This window comes from Amborella trichopoda, chromosome 9 (assembly GCF_054954075.1).
Source record: "Amborella trichopoda isolate Santa Cruz 75 chromosome 9, AtrichopodaSantaCruz75HAP2 v2.0, whole genome shotgun sequence".
NCBI lineage: Eukaryota > Viridiplantae > Streptophyta > Magnoliopsida > Amborellales > Amborellaceae > Amborella > Amborella trichopoda.
In genome coordinates, this window is record NC_142344.1 from 54,554,753 (window position 1) to 54,578,224 (window position 23,472).

The following is a 23,472-nucleotide window of genomic DNA, read 5'->3' on the forward strand; positions in this document are numbered from 1 at the left end:
ATCCCGTTTTGGCAGTCTACCAGGTATATAAAGTCATTTTTATAAAACTTGAAAAAATAAGGAATTTGTTTATAATGTTTTTTTTTTTTTTTTTTTAATCATTTTGGCAAATATTGAAAAGTGTTTTGGCATGAATACCTATTTTTATATTTTTCTCATATTTTTTAAAGTTTCAAAAATACCTTTGAGCATAAATCAATTATTTAAAATCCATTCTTTTCACCAAATTTCAACTTAATTTGGACATGTTTTGTCTAATCATGCTATATATACACTTTACATTTTTTATATTATTTTATATTTTTTATCACTTTTTGGACCTGACGGGACATGCCCGGTTAGGCCTGTTAAACCCAGATGAATTGGTTACTCAGAATCAGCCTTTGGCCGGTTCGATTTTTCGAAAACCGGTTAGAACATAAACCACCATTCTAGAAAAGCTTTTCTCCCCCTTTGTCTCTATCTCTCTCTCAACCAATTTTCCTTAACTTACTGAATAAAAACAGTTGATGGGTAACTGTTTCCTTAACAGCACCTTTATTAACAGAAATCTTTGAACCTCTCGACATTGTATACCAATACTTGAGCTCTGAACTCATTTAAACTCAAAATGAGTGCTTTTGATCACTAAAATATCAGGGACAATACAGCTACAACATAGCGTACGATCTCTTCGGAGATGGGATCTTCGCCGTCGATGGTGACAAATGGCAGCATCAAAGAAAGCTCGTTAGCTATGAGTTCTCCACCAAAGTGTTTAAGGGTCTTTAGCACTGGTGTATTTCGCCAAAATGCCTGCAAATTAGCCGAAACAATAACCGTGTAGCAGATGATGTTCTACCAGACGGCCATAGACTGAGAAAGGTGATGGGATTAATTATCTGCCCTATGCAATGGGGAGGATGACATATATATGGGGCGAAGATGCTGAGGATTTCCGGCCTGAAAGGGGGCTCAAAAGTGGGGTTTTCCAGCCAGAGTCACCATTCAAATTTACTGCCTTCCAGGTAAAACACAAAATATCACAAAAATGATTTGGATGCACAGAAAGAAAAAGGGGAAATATTATATTGATGGCTAACTCTTAAGGTGAAACTTAAACGAATCAAATTCACACCACTGACATACAAGACTTTATACGTTATACATGTATATTATTGGGTACTCATGCACAACATCTGCCACCCATATTTATCACAGGACGTGGAGGAGAACTGCACCACTTTAAACAAGTTTGGCCCTAGAAGTAAGAAACAACTCATCTCCCCTCATGGATAAGTATGAATCATGCCACTTTAAACAATTTTGGCCTTAGAAGTTGGAAACAACACATCTCCCATTCCTCATGGACAAGTATGAATCATGGATGTCGAGTTTGAATACCCAACACTATACTCATACTACAAGATATTCGTTGTTGAAGGCAGTTCTAACAACACTTTCAAGGAAGGAACCAGTGTTTCCATGATTTGGGCTTCTTGTTACACAACTACCATTATCCTCATATTTTCATCATTCCTGGTATTATTATTGTTATTATTAGTATTATTCCCATCGTTGTGTAGGCTGGCCCTCCGATTTGCCTGGGAAAGGAGTTTGCATATCATCAAATGAAGATCGTATCGGCTTTTCTTGTGCATTTCTTCAAGTTCAGATTGAAGGACGAGAGTAAGGAGGCCAAGTACAGAACCATGTTCACTCTGCACATAGATCAAGGCCTCCATCTCCTGGCCTTTTCTAGATAATCTTTTGTCACATGTACACATTATGAGCTGCCAATTAGTGTTTATTGTGTCCCAGTAGTGTAATATTCCTGTATGACCTATGGCGGATTCATCAAACTCTCTCTCTCTCTTGCTCTCTCTCTCTCTCTCTGTTCCAACATAGTGTGTGTGATCTGCACATGGTGTAATAACATATGGATGGCCAGTTGGACATGAATGAGCAGGTTTTCCTCACAAATTGCATGTGATTAGGTAAATCATGATTCCATAAAAGAAAACACTAATGCGGCCAAATAGGCCACACAATGCACATCCATTCTATGAAGAAAAATAACTTTGCTAATATATAAGATGCATGAGAATGACTCACCTTAAGATGGACTAATCATAGTAGGCATGGGTGGGATATGGGTTCCAGGCCTTGAGGACCATCCTTTCCTATTCCTATATGACTCAACAGTCTGAAGTCGAATTCTCTCCCTTGAAACATCTTGGGGTGTCTTCGTCACCTTCAAAAAGCAAAACAGTTGAGCTTCATACTCAGTTGACAAAATAGGGCATTAGACACCAAGAAAATGGTAAATAACTAAGGGAAAGTCTACTATAATTCACCCATGCTTCAAAAATCAGCTTGGACCCAAAGGTCCCAGTTCTGCATGACCCCCAACCGGGGAATCACCCCAGGTTGTCCGGAACTTGGCAATTCGCTATGGTGAACTGCCTGGTTCACTGTTGGAACTTGGGCAATTCCCATGTCCAAGGGTATTTTCTGTATATGTCGTTTTCATGATTTTGTTCTTTTACTCACCAGGAGATTCTTTAGTGCCATGATCGGCAAGCCGACTTGAAAATCAGCAATCCAACTTGGATAACCAGTGCCCGAGTTGGCACCCAATTCCATTTTTCAAAACATTGATCCACACTATTGATTCATCATTAAAATGGTGAGAACTGGGGAAGAGAGAAAAGGCACTATTGATTCATCATTAAAAATGGTGAGAACTGAGGAAGAGAGAAAAGGCCCCATCATACGGACCATGCCCTCTCTGATGGATCCCACTCTCTCACCATCATAAACCATTTCATTTTGGACAGCGATGACCCTGATGGGTTGCAACATTACCTCGCAAGAAATAATATTATAACAGACTCACCAAAAGTTTTTTTGGAAAGTTTAATTTAGGAGGGGCTTCAACAACTTCCCCAAACTTGATCTCTTCATGCTTGGGGAAGTCCAATTCTTCACTGATCTTGGTCTTTATGAGTTTCTTATTCTTTTCTTCCAAGTACCTGAATGCATTATTAAAATGCCGTACAGTGAAAAACAAGGAAAAGTTAAAAGAATCTTTATTCTAGAAGCTCAAGACAATACTGTGGCAAAGTTAAATGAGCCAAGAATTATAAGAAAAGCTCTCCTGGAATATTTACTTTTTCCTACGCTCTCGCCTCTTTGAGCCAATCATAAGCAGATCTTTAGCAGTGGCATCAAATCTATGGTCAACAACTCTCTTCTTTTTTCTCTTTGAATTTTTGCTGTCCATTTCATTATCTTGCCTAGTCTCTCCCTTGTCATGTAATGATGAAGGTGGTGATGCATCCTTACTATTGCCTTTCTCTTTTGGTTCAATAGTGGCAGAATCACATGGCCTCTTTTTGTTGACATTCTGCACACGAAACAAGACAGATTTGCACAAAACTTCATAAACATGATATACATATAAGGATATATAGTTATAAATGAAAAGCAACTCTAAAAACATCTCAATGACAAAAATGATTCACAAATACAGACACAAAAGAGAGAAACTCAGAGAAAAATGAAATTGCTTCAAAGCCAAATGTCATATACCAAAGATAATTTGACAAACGAATCTGCAAAAGATAATTTGACAAAAGAATCTGCAATAATAAACCAAGCCTAGGCTCTGTATCAATGATGTTACTGGTACATGTTACGGAATCGAATAAGGGGTAAACAGAATGAACTTACTTGTTTATCACCAAGGTTTTCTTTCTTTGTTCGCTGGTCAATAATGTCAGAATTCTTAAAAGATCCTGAAAGGACAAAAATGAATCAGTCCACCAGTGTGGCCCGAACTACACAACAAATAAATGCAAATGGGATGAATAAACAAGAGAAGAGCAAGCACGTAACAACTAATAGGTTTCTGCTGTGCATATTAAGGTTGCATATGTTGCGATTCTATTTCTTGGTAAAATAGAAGCCTCCTGTTAAAGATAAAAACAGAAGAGGAATGACGAGTATAAAGGTGGAAACTAGAAATTACATATAGATCTTCACAACAGAATGGATGGCCTACCAAATGTGCTGTTTCTTTTCCCCAATCAACATTATCATTAGTCCCTTAGTATGGTGATCTCTCATGTTCCTCATCATAAACACAAGGGGATACAAGTAAATTTGATATCTAGATAAATAACAGTACTCTTAATATCACAACTGCTAATAACACATTCAGATACCAAATTTAAAATCAGATCTAAATTTCTAACATGATCACCTAAACTTACCTTCATTAGGGATATTGTAATATTCTTTTCTAACTATTGAATGAATATAATACGATCATGCACATCATGTACCATGCACAATCTCAACATTGACAAACCAAGAGGGAAAAAAAAAAGACTTTGAAATGCATGGGATGAATGACAAATTCTTGAGAAACATTTTACTGATGCATTATAGGAGTTTGCGAGCATTGGACTTCGTAGTTCAGAGTCTTCATATCTATAAGCTATGCTTGAAATTTCAGTGTGGTTTAGATTTGTGTCCTACCAACATTTTCCTTTCTTTGATGGACAAAATTTTAACAATGCTATTAAAAGTACTTTTTTGTTGTGATATTATTTTCAGTAGTGAACCAACACTCTCTTCAGATTAATGTGTCAGCCCGCAAGAAAAAGAAAGATATCCCTCCTAAAACCTGTTTCTAAATATGTATCAGCCTCTAAGCATTTCATGGTATCATCAAACGTTAATTTTAACATCAGAAGCATAGCATTCATTTCATCACCATAGAGTGGCATAAATAATGTTAAATTGAACGCTGACACCAATTGATTCCACAGTGCTCTGATCCATACTCTCTGTCAAGGCCTGGAATCCAATGCTCTATACTTCGCTTTCAGGAAATAATAATCCCTTTCTAGATTTTTTTCATAACGAGAATCCATTTCTAATTCTTCCACAAGACGAGATGAACCAAGAAACCACACAAGGTTTTCTTTTGAAGGGAGAATGGGTTCAGGCACTCTTGTTCTAATAAAAACTGATAGATTGGTCTGATTACTACGTGTCCTATTCGATGAGGCAACCCTATCAAATATTTCAGTCTTCCAAATGTCCCTTTTCCTTATGCCTGCATCAGTCCATGCCCGTTTAGAACAACTCATGAAACAATTCCTTTGGTCCAGAGAGGAATGTCGAAAGTTCCACCTCATCTCCTAGGACAAAGTCAGTAGAGCTCTTTGGGCTGGCGGCTTGGGCATCCATAGTCTCAAGGTCTGCAATTTGACTCTTCTAGGTAAATGGTGGTGGCGCTTAGCCACCCACCACAACCAACTTTGGAGAGAGGTGCTTTTATCAAAATATCGTATCCCCGACTCTGCTTGGCTCCCCCGAGAGGGTGGGCTCAACAATTCCTCTAGGATTTAGAAAGCCAATAACTGGTCCCTTGCTCCCTTCAAGGCTCACACTCGTTTCAAAGCCAGAAATGGCAATAGGACCCAGTTTTGGCAGACCTTTGGATAGGCCACTCCCCGATGAAAAAGTTTCATAACCTTTACCTCCTGGCCTCGGATCTAGAGGCAACGATTGCGGAGTACTTCAACACCATAGGGGTACCAGAGTATGGGGCCCTAGGTTCAGAAGACCACTGATGGAACACGAGGAAGCCGACTTCCTCGCCCTTTCGTCTTTGTTCCACTCTCTTCCTTCCTAGCCAGGGCCAAGAAGCACTGCTAGTCTAGGTCCCCACACCTTCTGGGATTTTTACAATCTCATCTTTCTACAGGGTGATACAAGCCCAAGCCATCTCTCTGTCCCCCTCCATTGTGGCCTTGCCTAGTCTAATCTCACCGCACCCCCCCCTCCCCCCACCTACAGTTAGATGGTTCACATGGATAGCGTGCTTGGAAAGAGCCCTAACGGTGGACCAACTACAACGGAGAGGCTTTAAACTTCCAAACAGATGCGTTATATGTCTCAACGAGGAGAATCTAATCCTCATCTCTTCCTTCAATGCTCCCTTGCTCAAGCCCTATGGACAAATATCTTGCACCTTTTTGGTTGGCAGTAGGTTAGCCCCCATTCATCCCCCATACTTTCCAGCAGCATGTCAACCCCCCTTGGTCTAAACCATGGATACTTCTCTGGAGGACTGCAGTGTCTAGCCTGTTGTGGACCTTTTGGAAACAGAGAAATTACAGAATCTTCCAAGGCAAGATTAAAACACTACCCTCATCGACTCCCTTAGAGCTTCTATTATTTGTTGGGACAAGAACAACAAGCTCTTTAAGCTATTGGCAATATGGCCTTGCGAGGCCTTAATGCGAGGAGTCTTTCGCTTAGTGGGAGTGAGTGAGAGAGATAGAATCTGGGTGCTTTGCGAACTGGGGCCCAGATTCTCTAACCCCGAGTACATAGGGCATTGAGAGTTTACGTTTTGAGAAAGCAATATCTCAAGGAGGTGTGAGGGTCACCTTCTAGTCAGGAATTTCAATTAGAATGCCCCGTGATTTGTTGTGATTGGTCATGGATTGGAGAATCCAATCAAGTAGAATAGAACCCGAGTGTTTGTTGAGAGTTGACCCTGTATGGGAAAGTCAATACTCATGGGACATGAGTCCATAACCTGACACGAGACCATTCTATGGAATGAGCGCTACCATTCGCAAAGGAAGCCAATCTTCTAAAGTTTTATCCAACTTAGAAGAACCAGTGCACATGTGTTTTGAGAGTATCCGTGTATTTAAGTAGTAATATGTCCCACAATGGTGCACCTGTAATCCATTGAGAACCCAATGAAAGGTAGCTCTGCCTCAATGACTTTGATGTGTCCAATGTCATAGACTGTGGAGCATAGATCCATTAAGTCAGTTTGAGACACGGCGGGACATCATTTGCGATTAGAGCAAAGGAATACTCTGATACTTAGAATCAAAGCCTTGAGATCTCACATACCTTTGGTCCAATTTTGTTTTGATGAGAAATTTTGTATAAATGTTCAAATATATTTTAAATATTTATTAGGATTTTTGAAGAATTTTTTGAATTTTTTAAATCACCAAAAATGTGATTTTCAAAATTGTTTGGGCTAAATTCTATGTGAGGACGTCCATATGGATGCCACGTAGCACCTGAGTGGCCATAGGGTGGCCCCGTGGCACCATGGACCCCTCAAGTTAGCCCCCCCTTGTTTGGGCCAAGATTCCCATCTGTGGGGGACCCTTATGGTACTTAGTCACTGATTTTTATTTCAAATCTTATGTTATATTATTATTTATTGTTATAACTTAAAGTTGGATTTTAATTACATGCTTAATTGTCACACATGTGACGTGCTTGGCTTTTGTAAAGCCAAAGCAAATTTGAAATTAAAATAATATTTTTAAAATTAATATCCACATGGGACATATGGCATGTGGACGTGCCCCATTGGTGTGACCCATGTGAAGGGTATAAGATGCATGTCAAGGGTGTGGTTTGAGCTAATTCTATTGGTGGTGTTATAAGCCCAATTTACCTTTCTCATGTGATTGATGCTTTTTATCAAAATGTCATTGGCCTTGACCATTCTCTACACTAATAGATTTATTACAATTCAAAGGTCTTTATGTAAATCCCTTTCTGGATATGCTTGGAATTAATCTATAGGGCTAAGGACTAAAAAGTAATGTGGCTTTGATTCAGGGTTTATGATGTGATAAAGTAATTAAATCACATCCTTTCATCCTAGTGATTGGATGGGGATGAGTGACTAGAATAATTAACCTCTCATGTGCCACTGATAAAATGAATCAAAGGACATGATCCATCCTACACTTAAACGCTTTATATAAATGCAACCATAAGTCCAATTAAACCCTAACTTTTAGAGACACTTCATAAAGTCTAACTAATGTGAGCAATATGATGGAAATCGGTTTGCAAAAAGAATGAGCTAGATCGGGTTCAAGATGAGGCAAATATGAGCACATGGTGTGGTCCATCGGTCTACCAATACTTTTCCCAAATGTCAAAAGAGGAACTTTAAATCAATAAATGATCTTTTAAAATGGATAAATGCTCTAGACTTGAAGATCAATAATAGGACATGCTCAAGAAATTTCAGGTGAAAAGGATATAAAAGAAGCTAGACTTGATTGATGGCAATCAAGGCATATAACAACACATGATCACAGCGAGGGATCATACAATATGAATCTAGAATGAAGATCATTTGAAACTAATTAAAAAAGAAAGTTAAAGCTTCTGTAAATGTAAATTTACATCAACCTTTGATCTTGGAGAAGAGAAGCTATAAAGTAGAAAAACTCAAATAAATGATACCTTAGTGATTGCACATGATGGACTTGACCTTATCAAAGAGGGGAGCACTAATAAAGATCTTATGATGATCAAGGTAACCAAGAACAAGGATGGACATGAATAGTGCGTAGAGGCCAAGGGGGTAGATCTCTCTTCTTACTTTTTAGTTAATGAAAGGTGTTTCTCAAAGGTAAGGTTTAATTGGACTTATGGTTGTATTTATATAAAGTGTTTAAGTGTAGGATGGATCATGACCTTTGATACACTTTATCAATGGCACATGAGAGGCTAATTATCCTAATCGCTCATCCTCATCCAACCACTAGAATGAAGGGATGAGATTTAATCACCTTATCACCCCATAAACCTTAAATCAAAGTCAAATTAGCCTTTAGTCCTTAGCCCTATAAATTAATTTCAGGCATATCCAAAAAGGAGTTTACATAAATATCATTGAATTTTAATAAATCTATAAGTATAAAGAATAGTCAAAGGCAACGACCTTTTGATAAAAAGTATTAATCACATGGAAAAGGTATAACCCACAACCTTCACATGCACCTTACACCCTTCACATGGGTTATACCAATGGGCACATCCACATTATATGTTCGCATGTGATATGTCCCATATGGATAATAATTTTAAAAACATTATCTTTATTTCAAAATTACTTCAGCGCTACACAAGCCAAGCACATTATATGTGTGACAATCAAGCATGTGTCTCAAATCCAACTTAAAGTCATAGCCATAAAAAACAATATAGCATAAGGTTTGAAATTAAAATAAGTGACAAAGTGCAATAAAGGTCCCCCACGCATGGAAATCTGTACCCAAACAAGGGGCGGCCAACGTGAGGGGCCCATGGTGCAACTTGGCCACCCTATGGCCACTCGGGTGCTACGTGGCATCCACATGGACGTCCTCACATAGAATTTAGCCCAAACAATTTTGAAAATCACATTTTTTGTGATTTAAAAAAATTCAAAAAATTCTTCAAAAATCCTAATATAACATATTTGAACATTTATACAGCATTTCTCATCAAAACAAAATTGGCCCAAAGGTATGTGAGATCTCAAGGCTTTGATTCTACGTATCAGAGTACTCCATTGGGCTAGTCCATAATGATATTCCATCGTGTCTCAAACTGACGCAATGAACATATGCTTTACAGTCTATGGCAGGGACACATAATTGAACACATCAAAGTCATTAAGGCAGAGCTTCCTATCATCGGGTTCTCAATGGATTACAGGTGCACCCCTGTAGGGACATATTTCTACTTAAATACAGGGGTCCTCTCAAAGCACAAGTGCACTGGCTCTTCTAAGTCAGATAAAACTTTAGAAGAGTGACTTTCCTTGCGAATGATAGCACACATCCCATGAGTCCTGACCATCTCATACAGTGCCAAATCTCAACAAACACTCGGGTTCTATTCTACGCGATTGGATTCTCTAAGCCTTAGCCCATCACGAGGCATTCTAATTGAAATTCCTAATTAGGAGGTGACCCTCACACCTCCTTGAAAAATTGCTTTCACAAAACATAAGCTCTCAATGCCTCATAGAGAATCTTGTCCCCGGTTCGCAAAGCCCCCAAATTTTTATCTCTATCACTTATTCACACTAAGCGAAAGACTCTTGACGTTAAGGCCTTGAAAGGCTATATTGCCAACATTCTCCCACTTGGCCTTTTTGGGACTTAATCAAATCTTGTTGGGTGAGTGTGGCCATTAAAGGCCGCATGAGTGCTTGTAAAATGAAATTATATGGTGGAACATGAACTCAGTGGAGTGTGGTCCCTTGTGGACCATACTAAGCAAAACGATGTTTGCTAATACTGGATTGTGCTTGACGTGCTAGGTCGGTCTGGTTGAGGAAAACCCATGCTACCTAAGCTCCGAGAATCGTACCAATGAGGGTTATATGGGTTATCCCTTGATGAGGTCGAAGTATGCCCGGATGAGTGAGCCAAGGGATTGTGTGACCCTTGTGTGTGATGGAGACCTTCAAAGACGAGGCCGAAGCCTCATCATTTGTACCATCACACGGCATGCACATCGATAGCCACCTTTTAGGGTGAAGCGTGTGCATGTGCGAGAGATATCTCCTGTATACCATCAAGCTATGGACTGCATCAGATCAAGATGACATTGGTTTCGTCTCCAAGGGAGACCTGAAATCCATATACTGGGACCTATTGGCTAGACTTAAGTGACCCACTAATGATCTCTTTCATAAACTGTGGGTCATGGGCAACGCTGGGTCAATTTGAGAAAGTATGTGTGGTTCGTAGTTCGCGGTTGGACATGGAGTGCCCCAGTGGATATTTATTCCTAGACCATATAGATCCTTTTCCCATCAAAGTTTTTAATTGTGTATTTCTAAAAATATAAAAATAACATAATTGCATGGGAGGCCCAACGAGTCTTTTGCGCCCACCATTACTTATTGGGTGGGGCCCATTATGTGCACGCCCCACCTAGAGAACCTTTTAATTTTGCAGTCAAGCTTTGAAGCTTGAGAGATAAGAAAGTATTAATTTTGGAACGCTTAAGCCTTCAGGAAATTTTGAATGATATTTTGGTATGTATGAGAAGGTTATGCATAAAATAATTATAATATATTAATTTCTTATTTTGAATTAATTAATGAGAAAATGGTTTAGGAAGTGGAGGATAATGGTCTAGCACCTTCCATAGGATGTTGATAGCCCATCTATGGAATGGAGAGCTCATATCTCTCACCCCACAAATCACCCAAGATCAATGGTGCATATTCAATCTCACATGAGTAGCAAGACAACTAAAACCCTAAGAAACCCTAATCTCATTTAAAACACTATAAAAAAGGATTGATCCTATCCAAATCTCTACACCTTATCTCTTGAGTTTTTCTTTCTCTTGACAAACGAGCGGTCACACCCCACTTAGAATTTCTCTCTTGAAGAAAGTTTCTCTCTCTTGAAAGGGCCAAGGGGGGCACGCCCCACTCTCTCTCTCATCTCATGGTGGTTCTCTCTACTCTCTAATCGTGTCTCTCATCTTCTCTCATGATCTCTCATCTCTCATTGGGGTTTTAGACTACAGGGTTGTGGTAGAAAAGAGAAGCATCTCTCTCAAACTAAGTTACTAAGGGAATTCACCTAGGGTTTGAATTTATGATCAACGGGGTTCATGTTCCATTGGTGTGGCTTGTCCAAACTTGCTTTCCTGGTTGAGATGGAAGGTTAACCATTAAATCCCGCACTATCGGAAGGTGGTGACTCAGTATGAGGTGTAAGAAGCCTAGTTGAGGTAATCTTCGACACCATCTTTTGTTTCTTCCATATTTATTTGTTATATCTTTTATTACCAAGCATAGGTCATGTCTTTTCTTTGTTAATGAGAAGTGTCGTTTTGAATGGCTTCAAATTCTTGAGATGCTATTATATTCTTTTCTTTTATTTTATTTGAAATTATTATATTGTAAAAGGACTACTTATGAGTGATCTAGGTTGTGAAGAAAAGAAAAAGAATTGAAGAAGAAAGAAAAAAATTTATTATATACTCCGGCTAGATCACATGAGCCTTTCTTTCATTGGTATCAGAGCTATTGATATTTGTTGTCATTAGTGGTCTTTTCTCTTTATTTGAGTCTAGATCTAGCTTGGAAAAGAAATATAAGAAAGCTAATGACCTTTGTGGTCAAGTAATACACCTCCAGTTAGGAATTCTTGGAATATTCAAACGCCGAAAAAAGCACCCTGCATAATGGGTATTCTGCGCTATTTTGGAGAAGTGATATGAAGAACATAATGAGTCATTTTTGTATTGCATACTTCAGTGATATTATGTGTTTTTTAAAGTAGGATTATCTGCAAAATTTCAATGGGAGATCCTAAGGGAATTGAGAGTTATGAACTCATCAATAAAGGGTGTCAGTTCTGACCCTGTAAAATCCAGGAACTATCCATTGAGTTCCATGAATTTATCCGCCAAGCATATGATTTATTTTTAGCTGAAATTTACAAAAATGGTTTTATGAAGAAATCCTTTGTGGTTTGAAAGATATGATCATTTTATTGAAGGGTGCGCAAGTGTTGTTTTCTGCAACGAAAATTGTCTCAATGACTTGAAAGTCATGAGTTTATTTTCATTCTTTACATAATGTTTTAAGGCCCACACCAAGTTTCTAGACTTCCATTTTGAGTCTAGTTTCTAATAAAATTTATTTGAGAGATAAATATTTATGAGAAAAGAGAAATAAAAATTTTGAATTGAAGAAAGGTCATCCTGAATTTTCTGCAATTTGGTGTTTACTTTATTGAGACATGAATAGCTACATTTATCAAGCCTACTTAACAAAGTGATATGAAGCTTGTGGAAACATATGTATTACCATCCTGTGTCTACTTTCAAACAAAATGGGTTTGAAAAGGAAATTCCTTGTGGGTGGAGAGAAGAAAATTTTATTAAATAGTGTTCATCTTGGAATTCTGCAGTATGATTTATTTTGTAACGAGAATATCACTTATTTACTTCTCTAAAGAAAGGTATTATTTGGGATTCACAATATAATGTTATGCTTTGGTTTTGAATCTATTTTTTAACATAAAAGATTTCAAGATGAAATTCTTTGAGGATTGAGTAAAACATATTTTTTATTGAGAGGTGCGCAACCTGATTATCTGTTGAGAAAATTGTATTGTGACATGAATGTCACTAAATCGCAGACCCACTAAATAGTGTGATTTAGGGATGGAACTCAGCACTATTTCAATAAATTAAAAGATGTGGCATGTTAAGACACATCTTTGGATTCCTCAAAATGGAGACCTTTTTAAAACTCATTTAAAAGTTTTATGGTGTACCAAGAGTATGGTTTAGAATATTAAAACTTCAAAGAGAGGTAACACAGAGTTGGCAAGATATGACACTCTAGGTGAAGAGTATTCGATCAGGGAATAGCAGAAAGAAGAAGAAACACAATACCTACAAAAGCATCTTCGTTTCTTCGAAATGAAGGGATATATAGAGAGACTTTGTGGTAACATAGAAACGCTAAAGATAATGGGAGAATCGAATTTGTGATGTTTGAAATGATGGGATGAAGAAGAGTATCTTTTCACGGTGTGAGAAAGGGAGAATCCAAGTGCCAAAGAGATGGACACTTCGTGACATGCGAAACCGATGACCAATATATTCTCCATCAGTTGCATGTTCTTCCAAGATCACAAAAGTTTGTCAAAAAGTAAAAAGCAAAGAATCACGAAAGCTCAAGTACCACACTACATGGTTTTGAGGTATCAAATCTATCCCACATTACATGGTAAGGTCATATAGGGAAAGAGGATTCAATAACCTATTTTTTATGTTTCATATACTTCTTTGGTTATATTCTGGCTATTTATTTTATGAATTTGAATGGAGTGTATGAACATTAAGTGATAGGTGCTAACAAATTTGAAAGAGCCGGTTTGGAATACCCTGTATTTTTGTGCCTCCTTGTGCTTGAGTATGAACTACTTAAGGTAGCAATACACATGGAGATATGGTTTGATTGAGGGTTTTGAGCCTAAATATGAAACACAAGAGATGAGTGTGACTCATTCAAATATGTAAGAACGAAGGTAGTGTTCTGATGGAACTCAATCTTAATGACCATCCTCCCAATAATGTCTAATAATATGATGTGTTGCATATGATGATGATCTCTTAATAAAGTTTCCATATTTGTCAAAGGAAGTATTTTGTCAAGATTTTGATAACACCATTATTTAGTCATGCTTTATTTTGGATAAAATTGTAATATGAACTTTATGACTTGTTTTTGTAGCTGTAAACATGACTTGGTAAATGAATGCGATAAAATGATTTTTGAAGACTAAGCATGTATTTTAAAATTAAATTGGATGATTTGAGGGAAACCTAAGTCTATGAATATGGTTTTGAGAAAACCTCATAGTTTTGCTAGGTCCACTAAGTCCTTATGGAAAATCATTCCAACCGTTATCTATTATCTAACTATTGCTTGTGAATGTATCTATATCAAGTCAATAACCTTTTGATTAAAGAGAAAAATATTGTGCCTTGAAGGTATTTATAAACTTGGGAGAAAACTATCATTTATTCATATACTGGTTTTTAAATACCCATATGCCTTGACCCATGTTTTTTTAAGTTATTTGAAATCCTCGATTACCTAAGACCTTGAACCATAGAGAATGTTGTACGAAGGCCACCTTGCTAGGCTTCCTTGACATATGTGTTAATTAGATAACTTGGTTTGTACGAATTTACTACCAAGAATACTGGTGTTGGTGAACTTTTGTGATTCAGGAAGGTTTTGCATATTGTGAAACCAATGAGCATTGAATTACTTACTGCATAACACTTGCTATACTACCTTATGATATAAGCATAAGAATACTAAGAATGTATATGTTATACGTGCAATAATTGAATGTGAGCTGCTGCAGTCCCACGTTTGTTTTAGCTGCTTGGATATTCAGATATACAGGTACTCTATCATGAAAGATCTAGATAAACTAAATATTCCAGTGGGAGCACCTGCTAGCGTTTGACAGGCCAGCTGGAACAACAAACTATAATGTTATTCACCTATGAAAGCCAGATATGTGGCGCTGGTTGTATGGCTACAAAAGGGAGCAGCATGATTGAAAAACTCCTTTAAGCCCATGAAGATATGACATCATGCGATGAGGGTATGTGATGATCTTCTGTGACAACAGGTCCATGATTCACAATGCAATATGAAAGATGGACTATGACCACGTTCGGGATGATATCCAAGCAACGAAGAGAAAGAGGTGCTTCCTCCATAAATCGTTTTGTGAAATGATTAATGGCAAAAGCCATGATTAATGTATTGAGAGGGAATAAATGAAAAATGCTTGAGAAAGATATTGTAATTGGGAGAGATCGAGAATAGCAATATACCTTCAGAGGAAATGATAGTGGACCCTCTTGCAAAGGGGGTTGCTCCTAATGTTTTCGTGAGACATGAGAGAGAGATGGGGAAGAGAGAAAGTGAGAAAGAGAGAATGTAAGGCCTTCAAAAGCCAAGTGGGAGATGTTGGGTGAGTGGCCATTAAAGGCCTTATGAGTGCTTGTAAAATGAAATTATATAGTGGAACATGAACTCAATGGGAGTGTGGTACCTTGTGGACCATACTAAACAAACGATGTTGCTAATACTGGATTGTGCTTGACGTGCTATCTCGGTCTGGTTGGGGAAAACCCATGTTACTTGGGCTCTGAGAATCGTACCAATGAGGGTAATATGGGGGGTTATCCCTTGATGAGGTCGGAGTATGCCCGGATAAGTGAGTCGAGGGACTGTGTGACCCTTGTGTGTGATGGAACCGTGAGAGACAGGGCCGAAGCCTCATCATTTGTACCATCACACGACAAGCACATCGATGGCCATTTTCGAGAAATTGTACCACCTTTTAGTATGAAGCGTGTGTATGTGCGAGAGATACCCCTTGTGCACCGTCGAGCTATGGATTGAGTCAGGTCAGGATGACCTTGGTTTCATCTCCAGGGGGGGACCTGAAATCCATATATTGGGACTGTGACCCCATACCCATTGGCTAGACTTTAGTGACCTACTAATGATCCTCTGTATGGACTGTGGGTCATGGGCAACACTGGGTCAGTTTGGGACAGCATGTGTGGTTCATAGTTCACGGTTGGACATAAAGTATCCCAATGGATATTTATTCCTAGACCATATGGATCCTTTTCCCATCAAAGTTTTTAATTTTGTTTATTTTAATAATATATGATTTTTATAATTGTTATTTGAATTTTTCTAAGTATCTGGATATTTTATTTATCAAATTTAGATTTATAAAAACAAAGATATTGATTTCATAATAATTTAAAATTTCAAATAATAATTTTGTGTATCCTAAAAATATAAAAATAACATAACTGCATGGGAGGCCCAATAGATCTTTTGGGCCCATTATGTGCTTCCATGGGTAGCACAACCCACCTAAAGAACCTTCTAATTTTGTAGTCAAGCATTGAAGCTTGAGAGATAAGAAAGCATTGATTTTGGAAAGCTTTAGCCTTGAAGAAATTTTGAATGATATTTTGTTATGTATGAGAAGGTTTAGGCATAAAATAAAAAAGGATAATATTATAATCTATTAATTTCTTATTTTGAATTAATTGATGGGAAAATGGTTTGGGAAGTGAGGAATAATGGTTAGCACCTGCCATAAGATGTTGATAGCCCATCTATAGAATGGAGAGCTCATATCTCTCACCCCAGAAGTCACCCAATATCAATGGTGCATATTCAATCTCACATGAGTGGCAAGCCAAGGAAAACCCTAAGTAACCCTAATCTCGTTCAAAATACTATAAAAAGGGATTGATCCCAACCCAAATCTCTACACCTTATCTCTTGAGTTTTTCTCTCTCTTGACAAACTAGGGGTCACACCCCACTTAGAATTTCTCTCTCTTTAAGAAAGTTTCTCTCTCTTGAAAGGGCCAAGGGGGGGCACGCCCCACTCTCTCATGGTGTCTCTCATCTTCTCTCATGATCTCTCATCTCTCATTGGGGTTTTAGACTATAGGTTTGTGGTAGAAAAGAGAAGCATCTCTCTCAAATAGGTTGCTAAGGGATTCACCTAGGGTTTGAGTTTGTGATCAAGGGTGTTCCATTCGTGTGGCTTGTCCAAATTTCCTTTCCCAGTTGAGATTGCAGGTTGACCATTAGATCCCGCACCATCGGAAGGTGGTGACTCGGTGTGGGATCTAAGAAGCCCGATTGAGGTAATCTCCGGCACCATATTTTGTTTCTTCCAAATTTATTTGTTATATCTTTTATTACCAAGCATAGGTTATGTCTCTTCTTTGTTAATGAGAAGTGTGCTTTTGAATGGCTTCAAGTTCTTGAGATCCTATTATATTCTTTTCTTTTATTTTATTTACACATTTTTTGAAACCCATGAGGTTCTTGTATGGGGCCCCAATTTTGCAAGGGTCCCCCGCTCTTTTCAGTACTCTTTCTCCTAATCTCAACACAAAAGTTAACATCCTCAAAAAGAAAAAAGATTACTACATTCCTAAATAGGGATGGGCACAAGATTTGGTATCATAATCATAATTGGAAAAAAATTCGTAAATAGAACTACCAAAGAAATGGGCAGAATTTGATGAACAATGTGACAAGGTGTTAAAAGTTCTAGTGAACAAGAGACCAAGTACCAATAAAAGGCACTTGGTACAATTACGCCATCCTAAAGATACACTAGTAATCATGAAGCCATGATTTTTATTGGTGAGAATGTAATTGCCATTGCAATAGTGCAATCAAGGCTAATGCAATGTTCAAAAAGGCGTATACACCCACTATTCATTAAGTTATATTACAATTATTATTTATTAATTAATACCAATAAGATTTGGTTTTGGCTATCAAATATCACAAATATCAATTTCATCTAAAGTTTAAGACTATTCACAAAATCCCAATATCATCGTCCAAATGAGGAAAAATTCAATAAATCACAAATAATTCAATCTTTTAACTACAAACATGTAAATATATCGTAAAAGAAAAAAAAAAGTACGAAAAAACAAATGATTCACAACATAATATGTTATAACAAAATCAAATCAAAACCGTTATTCAACTATGACAATACTTTAAAAATATCAAAATCAAATCGATGTCGGTGCAAACCCCATCTATTGGGTCACCTAAAATCCTCAAAATTGACTACTAGAAGTTCCATAAACACACACAAACTATTCCCTTTGTTTTGGGAAGAAATCGAAAAAATCGAAAATTTATCAATCTTTCGATAAATCTCAAAAGAAAAGTTTTTGGGGAGTTTTTCTCTCTATAAAAGGCACGGTTTTGGTTTTGGGGGTTTAGAATATCCCTCAAAACCCTTTTCCCCCCTTTGAAGGGAAGAAAAGTGACAAATTTTAACCCTTGCCAGGGGTTTGTTTCCGCCATTTGACAAATTGTCATGAGGAAGCACCTCAAGACTATAGCGCATTGCCCGCCTAGGAGGCACCTAGACGCAGGACGCCAATAGTCCCGCCTATCTAGCACCTAGGCATTTTTTAAAATTTTCCGCCTACGAGGTTGGGAGGGGCGAATTTTTGAACATTGGGCTAATGTTTCTCCGTTGGCCTCATTTTGTAAAGGACAAAGTTTGTAACACCTGAAGTTAAGCTTCTAGGCATCATTTAGATCGTTTAAAGAAGTGTTAAAAAACTAGATGAGTCCGACTTGGACTCACCCTAGTGCAGGATCTGCAGGCTGTATGGTCCGACACCAAAACCATGGGAACCAATCAACCCTTAATGATTCCATGATTTTAATGTTAATTTTTTTAGGACTAGGGCAAGTCGACTGCCTGACTCTAGTGAGTCCCAAACAGAGTTCTTGCTTTAGAACACTGGTTTAAAAAGCATACTCTCAAAACTAAAATTAAAGCCTATGTCAACAATGAAGGTTTCGCTTTTGTGCTTATTACTTTTATGAAGTGAACACATGACATAAACCTTTAACAAACTGAGCAATCATTTTTGTTTTTTCTAAAAAGAAGGGGTGAACCCAATGATTCAAAAAGCGGACCGCCCAGCGCCTAGGCGGTTCGAAAGGTCTGGGCGCATCGCCCAGGCTTAGGCTGCCAATCTAGGCGGTCAATCCCTGGGCGGCCACCTAGCGCCCAGCCCTAGGCGACCACCCAGGGGAGGAAAACAAATTTGTGAGGGCATTTTACGTCATTTTTTTTTGTTTTTAAGACCCAAAAAGTAGGGTTTTAGGTTCATTTGAAACCTAAACCTTGTTTGAGCCAAATTTAGAGAGAGAAAACCTCCAAAAAACTAGATTCTGATGAATTTTTTAAGATCGAAGGGTTACTTAAAATTAACCAAAATTGATCAAAACATCACCCATTGGTATTATATTTACTTTTTGATGTTTTGCAAAGTTATTAGGGGGCGTTTTAGAAGATTTTGAGTATTTAGAAACATCTTTGAGGTGGAAGTTTGAAGATTGAACAATCAAACTCAAAGTAAGTGATTTTTTTTATTGCTTTGGTAATTTGCATTATTTTGTAGATGCTTTCTTTGGGATCTAATAGGAGTGGTGATTCCGGTTGGAAATATGGCTACAACCCAGATCCTAATAATAAAAACTGCATAAGATGCAATTTTTTTGAAAAAGATACAAAATGGGGCATAAATTGGTTCAAAAAACATCTTGCCGGTACCAAGGGGGATGTTGCCCCATATAAAAAGACTCTTGATGCTGTTAAAGAGGAAATAAAAAATTTTATGAAAATGAAAAAAGATGAGAGATTTGCCTCTATAGCAGATATTAGGTATGGGGTTCGAGTCAATTTTAATGATGATGATAGTGATGTGGAAAGGATTGGGAAGGGATGTCAAGAGGTTGAGCAATCCATTATTGGGGGAAAGGGGAAGGGAGTTGTAATTGCTTCTGCTTCTAGTTCTGGTTTTGGGAGTAAGAAGCATCGGGTTAAAGGCCCTATGGATAGTTTCTTACCTCAACCTGACCCTGAGATTGCAGGAGAGAAAACAAAAAAGCAAACCACCATTGAAAATAGAATCAAGAAGGAAGAGAGAGATAGAGCTGCGTATTATTTGACTACATGGTTTAATGAGGCGGGCATTCCTTTGAATACGGCTCGCTTGAGCAGCTTTTATACTACTGTAGAGGCAATTGGCCAATTTGGCCCTGAGATGAAACCGCCAACCCCATATAAGCTTTCAGAGCCTTTTTTAAATAAGGCAGTTAGTGCCACGGAGGAAGCTGTAGAACTTAAGAAAGATGCATGGGCTCAATATGGGGTTTCCCTTATGACTAATGCTTGGAGTGCTAGGAAGAGAAGAAGTAAAATGAATTTTCTTGTGAATTGTCTAGTAGGGACTTTTTTTTTAGGCCTATTAATGCCTTTGATCATATCCATGATGCACATTACATATTTCAAGTGATAGAGAAGGGAATCAAGGAGGTTGGGAAGCATCTTGTGTACAGGTTGTCACAGACAATGATGTTCCTAATGTTGCTGCATCTAATTTGTTGCGCATAGCTTATCTTAGAATCTTTCGGACACCATGTGCAGCACATTGTATAGACCTCATGCTTGAGGCTCTTGACGGTTCAACCGAGATATCGGTGCAGTGAAGAAGGCCAAGTATGTTACAAATTTCATTTACACCCACCATATCACCCTCAACATGATGCGTACCTTTACAAAGAAGAAAGAGATTGTGAGGCCTGAGGTCACGAGATTTGCGACCTGGTACTATGCCTAGATAGCATACATTCGAGGAGAGTGCAGTTGAGGCAAATGTTTACCTCGGATGAGTGGAAAGCATGCAAGTGGTCTAAGGCTCAGGTTGGGAAAAAGGTGAGAGATATTATACTTTCTAAGGCTTTTTGGTGAAGGGCGAAAGGTGCTCTTAAGGTATTTTTTCCTATTATCAAAGTCCTTCGCATAGTTGATAATGACAAGCCTTCTATGGGCTACATATATGATGCTATGGAGAATGCAAAAGAGAGATAGCCCAAAATTTCAAAGATGAAGAAACCCACTACAAACCTGTTTGGGAGATTATTAATGAGAAGTGGGATCGACAGCTACATCGCCCATTGCATGCAGCTGGTTATTATTTGAACCCAGCTTTTTTTTATATTGACAATGATATACAAACCAATGATACAATTATGAATGGATTTAATGAGTGTATAGAGGTGTTAGTCTCTGATCCTGATATGCAGGATATTATATGCACTGATAAGCTAATAAATTACAAGTGCGCATTAAAGTCTTTTGGGAGTCCAATGGCAATGAGGCAAAGGACCAAAATTAATCAAGGTATTAAATATTATTATATTAATAATATTCTTAAGTTCATCTTCATCAAGTTCAACTGTTCAAGTAATCAAGCATTTCTATTATTTATTTATGATTTTTTTTATTTCTTTGCAGCCCAATTTACAAAAGTTGGCCATTCGGATCTTAAACCTAACCACTTCTTCATCCGGCTGTGAGTGCAATTGGAGTACTTTTGAAGGGGTAAGGCCATAAGGGTAATTTGTATAATTTTATAAATACTACATGAACCATAGATATTAGATTTTAATTAGTTCACTTTCATTTCATTTTTTTAGGTTCATACAAAGAAAAAGAACAGGCTTGACTACAATTGATTCTTGAAAGACAGATTTGCTAAGAGAGATAATAGAGACCCCATCAGATCAAAAATATGGACAATGCTATGGAGTGGTTAGTTGATGATGATGAGGTCGAGGGGCATGAAAGATTGACATGGGACATGGTCATGGATGCTTCAGAGACATCAGCTGACCCTCCTAAGGCCACTAGAGCTTCTGCACAGAGAACAAGGGTGGAGGAAGAAGAGGCAGATTCACAAGAAACAGAGGAAGACGAGTCGCAATATGTCAAGGAGAGTGACGACTCCGTCGACTCCGATGAATATGATGCCAATGCAGCTGACCCAAGATTTTCTGATGATGAATGAATGTTGATTGTTGAGTAATTATTAAACTTTGTTACTTAGAAGTTTGAACATTGATTGAAGTAATGTCTATTGAACATTTGAACTATTGAAGATTCTTTTGAGTCTTCAAGTATTACTTTCATAGTTTTATAATTTGGTTGGTTGGAATATTATAAGTTTTAATTGGATATGGATTATGGAGTATAAACCGACTTATGCATTACGGTTATGCTTATAGAATGTGTGTTAAATGCTAATATGTAGTATAATTTGAATATAACTGATAGTCTGATACTCAAATAACTGTAGAATCCTTATTTGAATTCAACTGGGCCTCCCAGTTTTTGGGCGCCTGCCTGGGGGGCCTGGACCCCCCAATCTGCCTAGGACCCGCCTAGCGCTTTTTGAAACACTGGGTAAATCCATTTGGTTCAGATTGTCGCTTAAGGAAATTTTCTCTTTCAAATCTAACAAACCAGGATTTCAACTTAGAATTCAATTGTGAGATATGTTGAGCAAGCAAAACAAAGATGTAATTTATACTAATAGAGCGAAATATTTTAAAACCATTATTGGTTCTCATTTATGGAGAAAAAATTTGAAACCACTTCTCTTGATGAATTCAATCTGAAATGGAAAATGGACCAGATAATCAAAACCCTACGAGATAAACTGGAACATTCACCTCAAACCAAAGCTCTTTAAACAATGAAGAAAACAATCTCACTAAATTTCAATCAAAAACAGCGTACAGTGCAACTTTTTTATTGATTAAAACTAGGGCAACTTCAAAATGTACTAATTCTAGGGAAACAAATAGCTGAAAACAACAGAGAGAAAACAGAAAACCCAAATCCACAGAGAGAAAAGGAATCCAAAACTAGAAGAGCTCGTATCTCTAAAGCTTTAGAGTGGAGGTCATTTAAGAAAAGGTTAGAGAGAGAAAGTAACCTTTAATAGTTGCAGAGTTCTTTAGCTCTATTAGTTTACGGAGTTTAAAGGGCAGTGCTTCCAAGTCATTTGGTTTAGGGGCGGGCGGGAGCCGCGTGTGAAGCAGGCCATGTGCTGCTTTGAAGTTTTTCTCTCTCCTCCTCCTCCCTTTTCCTCCCATCCTCTCTCAAATACACTCTCTCTTTAGGATCCAAGGAAGCAACACCAATACGCAGCTCCCTCTCTCCAGCACCAATGTGCAGTTCTCCGTCTCTCTCTAGCAGCACCAATGTGTAGTCCTCTCTCTCTCTCGCTAATCAAAGGAGCAGCGGCGATGCTCAGGAATTCGAATGATTCACGAAGTGTCTTTCAGTTTGTATCTCGATATCCAGACCGTTCATTTTGTATTGCGATGACGTATGTGGTAATCAGATTCATCAGATATAATTTGACGGTGATGGACAGACTTGCGAGAACATAGATAAATAATAAGACTTTGTTGGTGGGTTACACCCCCTATCAACATTCAATCCGTTTATTGAACGGTGATGAATATGGGAAAAAAAAAATATTTTTGTCGAGATGCACTCAAATTTTTTGGAAAAGGGTGTGGTTTCTATAAGATTGCAACCTTAAACAATCCAATTACGATGCACCTCCAAATTTTTTCGTATCATATATTTTTGATATAGAAAATTCTTAGGATTATCTAAAAATTTATTTTTAT

The 23,472-nt window shown here is 37.8% G+C and overlaps 1 protein-coding gene and 1 pseudogene across 6 annotated transcripts; one reads left to right on the plus strand and one right to left on the minus strand.

Moving 5' to 3' along the window:
• Nucleotides 1–520: 520 nt before the first annotated feature.
• Nucleotides 521–23,073, minus strand: LOC18447847 (coiled-coil protein). 6 transcript variants are annotated; one of them, XM_088846274.1, is made up of 7 exons: nt 22,767–23,073; nt 3,715–3,779; nt 3,153–3,388; nt 2,965–3,014; nt 2,879–2,922; nt 2,095–2,233; nt 521–996 (listed from the first exon to the last, which is right to left on the minus strand). In XM_088846274.1, exons 1-6 carry the CDS (start codon nt 22,924–22,926, stop codon nt 2,096–2,098), a joined length of 693 nt encoding a protein of 230 aa, XP_088702400.1. In that variant the 5' UTR covers nt 22,927–23,073; the 3' UTR covers nt 521–996; nt 2,095. The 6 variants fall into 6 exon arrangements, with proteins under 6 accessions (XP_088702400.1, XP_088702399.1, XP_011628389.1 ...); XM_088846273.1 differs by having other exon boundaries at nt 521–795; nt 2,879–3,014; XM_011630087.3 differs by having other exon boundaries at nt 2,879–3,014.
• On the plus strand, nt 625–1,823 carry LOC105421715 (cytochrome P450 704C1 pseudogene; annotated as a pseudogene).
• Nucleotides 23,074–23,472: the final 399 nt, after the last annotated feature.